This window comes from Misgurnus anguillicaudatus, chromosome 5, assembly GCF_027580225.2.
Source record: "Misgurnus anguillicaudatus chromosome 5, ASM2758022v2, whole genome shotgun sequence".
NCBI lineage: Eukaryota > Metazoa > Chordata > Actinopteri > Cypriniformes > Cobitidae > Misgurnus > Misgurnus anguillicaudatus.
The window spans coordinates 18,178,364-18,185,000 of NC_073341.2; the positions used below are offsets into that span (position 1 = coordinate 18,178,364).

A 6,637-nucleotide genomic window follows, 5' to 3' on the forward strand; every position below is an offset into this window, starting at 1 on the left:
TAAGTTGGAGACGATAACTCGTGTCATTGTATACTTTGGGATTTGTTCTTTTGCATATTGTTAAAATGTACTGACACAAACCTACACACCGAAGTAAATGTAAAATCATGATTTGGATAATTGTTGCTTTTTAATGTAATATTGCAGTGTTTATTATAAACAATTTATCCATGTAAGTCTTTTTTTTAATTCATGTGCCCTCATAAACTTCAATCAAAATCTGAAAATGTACCCCCCCCTTGTAGCGATCATTCTCAGGTGACATTAGATAGATGGCTCAAGTATCGTTTATTCTCGATGCGTCCACATGAGCGTGTTGGGTGCACATAGAGGTGTGAACGGCAATTTTTGTAATCGCGTGCGGGGCTCCGCATCCGAAAATGATCGGCCTCGGGGCGTTTATGTCCGAGCAGGCAAGCCTGTGACGTATCTCTTTGATCATTCCATGCAAAACAATGCATTTACTATTTATCTGAAACTCTAAAAGTGAAGTATGGAAACATTGTCAGTTATAACACAAATTCTTTTACATTTGATTCAGAATTATTGGCTTATATTTGTATTAAATGCACCACTGAATGAGGAATAAAATACAAACCTTGAGATTTCAGTATTGTTTGTTTAGTAAAAACATTAATGAAATGATAATGTTTAATAAAGACCAATATTTTAAGCACCAAAGCTGTTCCCGTGAACAACGACTTCTATCCTTGGTGTTTTTTTTTTAGACTCGATTGCTCGAGTCGCCCCCTATCGTTTTTAGGGATGCACCGATACCACTTTTTTGGAATACGAGTACTTGCATTTCAGTACTTGCCGATACCTATACCGAGTACTTAAAGGTATAGCGGAAGATTTCCGTTTTCCGGGTGGATCATCAAGACTATTGGTCATCCCAGATGTCAATCATTCTGATTATATGTTGACGTATAACCATCGTACGTGCTCGCCTCTAGGTTCGCTTGCTGCACATGCCCACTTTCACGTGTATGTGTGTTGTGCTACGGTTTCAACCATTCATTGAAGCTCGCGTTCTCGCTGTGTTTTTTTTTTCAAAATGTGTTTTTTTTTAAATGTCTGAGGGTCGCAAGAGAAAAAGTGTTTACGAATTGTATGACAAGAAGAGAAAGGACTATAAAGAAAGAAACAAGACTAGAGTGTTTATGGGAAACTATTTCACACGCTGGCGTGAGCTAAAAGGACAGGTTGGGCTTTACACGCGAAGTTTCTACTGGAAAGGTACATTTTGTCATGCTATTTGGAGAAATCCATTTAAAATCACTGCTAGTAAAAGTTGATGTAAGCTATGATTAGCCATGCTAGCCCTGGCATGAGTCACGAACCGCACAGACACGGTAAACATGCCGACAACAACTTGTAAACAGAGCGAAGAGAAGAACTAGGCTCCTGCATTCTCTCTCTCTCTCTCTCTGTCTCGTACACGCGTTTAACAGGCGTTCCCCCTTGGGAGGGGTGGTTCTTTTAAATAATTCGGGAAAATCTTCCGCTATACCTTTAATAAAAAAAACAACATGAATTCAATGTACAGGTAACAGCTTTAATGATATAATTTAACAAAGAAATAAGGGACTAGTTTTCCAGTTTGTTGTAAACTCTGCCTCTTTGGACAACGCAAGAGGCATTAACCCCTTACATGCTGCCCAAACATAGACATTTCTCAGACCGTGGAATCGATCCCCGGTATCGGGGGACTTTTAACGAGTACTTTAGAAAATGTGGTATCGAGGCCGATACCCGATACCAGTATCGGTGCATCCCTAATCGCTTCAAAGAATAGTGTAACAGAGAGCCACTTTTCTGTACCCAATCAAAGCACAGTGGAAAACACAAGCCAAAACACAAAACGATATGCAGTGAAATCGGTTATGGAGAAATGTAGGCAGAAGTATGTAATTCCAGTTTGTTTATTGGATAAAGGCTTCTGGAAACATTGGGTTTGCAAGTTACCAGACTACTTCACTGAGGTAGTTACTTTAGTCTGAAGAAGATTAATGAATTGATTTAAAGTTTACATGCTTTGCGGCATTTAATCCACAAGTTATTCATGCGTTTTTGACGCACCATGCTTGATGTTGATCTCATCCAGGATATGATTGAAGAGAAGCAAAGCCTCAATGCATCTTAAGTCAGGCCAACAGCTATCTCAGGATCTTTAAATCAGCACCACAGGATATTCTATTAAGCCTGCTTTCTTTTCCTGCTGATGTCTTTGTACGCCATATCAGCTGCAGGGCACAACAGAAATTACTGCTTGGTCTGCTTGCTTGTCCTTTAAAGATTGTCTGTAATATTATCCACATTTACCTTCTTTTCTTAAGATTGTTTTAGTAGTTGTACCCTAAGGCCACTGCGGGGTATGAGAGCAGATGTATTAAATTAGTTGGAGATCTTGCTGTGAGTCTGTCAGAGTCATAGTGATGTGTGTCGTAACATAGCCTAGATACTCATTTAAAGACTCAGTGTGAGAAATAGTATAGACTTAACCTTATGCTCCATCGTGGGTGTCCTGATCACCCTGTCGGGATTTATTTTTGTGTGTTTTGATTCACAGTATGGTAAAGTCCAGCTTATTTATTTCACATAAGTATTGAATCTATAGCTCTGGTTTAACCCATCATTATTTGATAACCTAAGCTTGGTTTATTCCACCTCCTACGATCTGCTGTGCACCATTAGTGGGTTTTTATCAGTTTGAATCTCTAAATGTGAAGTCGCCACCTGGCCTGTCGTAGTGGGAGGTCCAGAGTTTCCTATCTAAGCAGGGTGCCGTTATTAATAGATGGAAACACAGCAGTCAAATTTTAGTGTACAAAGCGTGGTTGGACTGTGAAATCTGGTATAAACATTCAACCCAGTCTCATGGAAGTTTGTGTCATAGTCATGATATTTAAATCTATTGATTTGTTTCATGGATATACATTTCTTGTTTTTTGTGTGACACTCATAGTTTGAAACCTTAACCCTACGTTCACATTTATTCATTTGGCAGATGCTTTTATCCAAAGTGACTTACGGTGCATAACAAGGTATCATTTTTTTTTAACCCTGACCTAAACAGTTAGAAGCGACAATGGTTTAAAAATTAATAATAAATAAAAAAAATATTACAGCAGTTGTGCTCCAAATCTGTGCAAGCATGAAAGATGCTTTCTATTAATTTCTATCAATAGTTGTGCTGTGACATGACAAAACAGAGGAAACAGTAGGTACATATTAAAAATGGCATTTACAAGCTGTATTTATCATGCACAAACTCAAACAGGACTTGTGTCGCTTGTGTAGGCCAATGTAAAATTTACATAATAAAGTGATTTATATAATAACTGATCTGGAATTAAATTCAAAAAGCATTGTTTGTACATCTATTTATGGAACACAAAATGTAAATTCCTGTCATCCACTGGCATGTTTAATTCAGAATGTCTGCTTTGGTTTCTTTTATATGTCATAAAGTATATTTGAGGAGCAGTGCAAAAGCTGCTAAACGCCACCTACGTCAAAAATTTGATAATGTTAACCGAATCCTCTCAGCACGTACTGTATTATACGTTCATCAAATCCACCTAATCCCAGACTCAGACCATTTAGAAATATCACTTTATTGGCATAATCTGTATATTTTTTATCAAGATGAACAACAGTGAAAACGACTGTGTTTCAAATTTAAACTTGTGTCCTTTGTAAGTACCTGAATACCTCCCGAATGTGGCAGTCACATGGATCACAGCGCCCCCTAATGTGTGGTTCAGTTTCTTCATTTTTACATTCTGACTCAGAGTCCTGCAACGGGTCGGGTACCCATGGATACCCACATAAAAGTGTCTAAAACGGGTGAATTGCGAAATTCCTAAAATTCACGGGCGGGGATGCGGGCAGATAATTAAAGGGGACATTCCACAAGACGTTTTTAAGATATTAAAATAAATCTTTGATGTCCCCAGATACATATGTGAAGTTTTAGCTCAAAATACCATATAGGTCATTTATTGTGGCATGTTAAAATAGGCACTTTATGGGTCTGAGCAAAAATGCACCGTTTTTGTGTGTATCCCTTTAAATCCAAATGAGCTGCTCAGGTGGGCGGAGTCTCAAGCACTCGCGCTGTAGAGAAGACAGAGCATCGAGGAAGATTCTCTCACGAAAGAAGTTAGTGAGCGATGTTAAGCATTATATATTTGAACAAGTTTAAAAAATCAATCATCTGTTTTATGCATACTAAATACATGTTTATCAGCAGACTTTTAGGTCTCATGCTGCCAGTGTTTAAACAGGCACAATGATTTTCAGCATGTTACAATAAAATACACGTCCACAAACACTCAGAAGTTTACCTTTTGACCAAACCACACGAGCACATTTAAATGATCTGTAATAAAACAACACGTTCAATGCTTAAACTTTAGAGAAACAGATCAAATGACATGTTTATGCTTATTGTGTACACATATTGAACACATTCGTTTCTGTCAGTCTCTCACTCTCTATCTTGTAACTCCTCGTATTCATTTAAAACTTGAGAGAAACATTAAACAACATATTTATGCTTATTGTGTATGATAGTGAATACGCGTTGTTCTCTCACTCTGTCTCGTGCAGTGCATTAATCCTCGTGTTCATTCATATAAACTTCAGAGAAACATTAAACAACATATTTACTTATTGTGTATGATAGTGAATACGCGTTGTTCACTCACTCTGTCTCGTGCAGTGCATTAATCCTCGTGTTCATTCATATAAACTTCAGAGAAACATATTTAACAACATACTTGAAAGCGAACTGTCGCGTTGCCTTCTCTCTCTCTCTCGTTCGTTCTCTCACTCGCTCTCTCTCACTCACTCGCTCTCTCTGTTGCAATAAGGTAAGTTTAGAAAGATTATTAAAACAAGTTATAAGATTGTAGGCTCCTGTTTGTGTTTGAGGGAATACAAACGCGCCGTGCTGTCAGTCATTCTTTTTCTCTGTCTATCGCACTCGTGAGGCCATTCATGGTTGGATAGCGCAGTTGAAGGGGCGGTATCATTATAATAAGAGCCCCTTAAAACGTCATGGGGGGAGCGAAATTCGAATGACCTATTTATTCACATGTTTGCAGAGAGAGCCTTACCAAAACAAAGTTACAGGGTTGCTATTTTTCATGTTTTCTGGGTTGCTAGAAGCACTGGAGACCCGATTTTAGCATCTAAACATGGAAAAAGTCTGATTTTCATGGAATGTCCCCTTTAACTTCATGCGGGCGGGTAAGAGCGCGAATAAAAAATATGTGCAATATTTGTGTGTTTAAATTACTATTACACGTGCAACATATGACATTTGACCATCACGTCACCACCACTGCGACAGTGCACGACCTTTGTTGATGCTTCTTGTAGCCTAGTTGGAGGGAGCGTTGCAGGAGATGCATAAAGTTTTGCCATTGATAGCCGGAAGCTGGGAACGTCTATTAGAAGGTATTTCGAGACGAGACTTGTAAGAGCACAGCAGGGGTTGTGTAGGTAGGTTGTATTTTTTCTTGTTCATTTTTCATTAATAGGTCTATTTGTGTAGTATAGGTGCTGATGGTAGGCGCACTTTAGCCTGCTTCATTAGCCTATTCATGACGCTGTTGTGAGAGGATTGAAATAAAAAATAAAACACTTTAATTGGAATGATTACGGGTATGGGTAACAGGCCAAATATTAACGGGTCTGGACGGGTGCGGATTTAATTTTGATATTTTCACGGGTGACAGGTCGGATCTGGTGCTGAACTTTGCGGGTAGGGGCGGGCGCGGGTCCAAAAATGGACTCTGTTCTGACTTTCTTTATTTGCAAGGTTTCTAATTGCACCTTTATTGATTTTGCAACTGTTCACTATGTCTTGTCCAAAGAAGTGGAGGTATGCACTTAGAGGGTTTTGCAGCAAAATACAGTACAACTTGTTAAATACCAATGAAATGACTAAAGTGACATTTCAATTACTGACTAATAACCTTTGTATTGCCGTTAAAGTGAAAATACTGACCCTAAATATATAATAGTCTGATAAAAATAAGAATTTACTTGAAAACATGTCAGGCGAGTATTTTTTTTAAAATAGACGACTCTTCAACAAGATTTCACAACACTAAAAATAATACAAAGTTGATCTGGATTATAAAACAGATTAGTGTTTTCAATTTTATTGAAGACTATGTTTATCTGATGCTAAAATTAAACATAAGATCTGATGAGTGCATCCAATCTCAGAAAATAATTTTTTTATCTTTATCTGATGCATTATTTTGTTTGCTTGCAGAATATCTATATACCCATGGCTCTTTATTTAACTTTCTCTTTATTTATTTAAAATCGTCCTAATGCTGTTATTCTGGTTTTCTATTAATGTTGTTTTCCCAGGACTCTGATATGCTGAAATCATCTGATAAAATCTGCAGACAGCTAATCTACCACCTGACCCCTCACTCCAAATGGCTCAGAAAAAGCATGACCAGGAGGAAGGCCCAGGCCTGGTGAGAAATCCACCCATTTATCACTACCATCCTTACACTGTATATAGCACATATAGCCTACTGTATGACTGAAGCAAGAGTTTGTGTTGAGTGAATGTGTTTATTCAACTGAAACAGACAAACAATTA

The 6,637-nt window shown here is 38.0% G+C and overlaps 1 protein-coding gene across 1 annotated transcript in view; it reads left to right on the top strand.

The window, feature by feature from the left end:
* The window catches only part of lrrc75ba (leucine rich repeat containing 75Ba), a 28,705-nt gene that overhangs the window by 8,132 nt on the left and 13,936 nt on the right, over positions 1 to 6,637 (top strand). The window contains exon 3 of the mRNA XM_055168891.2: positions 6,397 to 6,509. Coding sequence (XP_055024866.1) covers positions 6,397 to 6,509 — 113 coding nt within the window. The remainder of the gene's footprint in view (positions 1 to 6,396; positions 6,510 to 6,637) is intronic.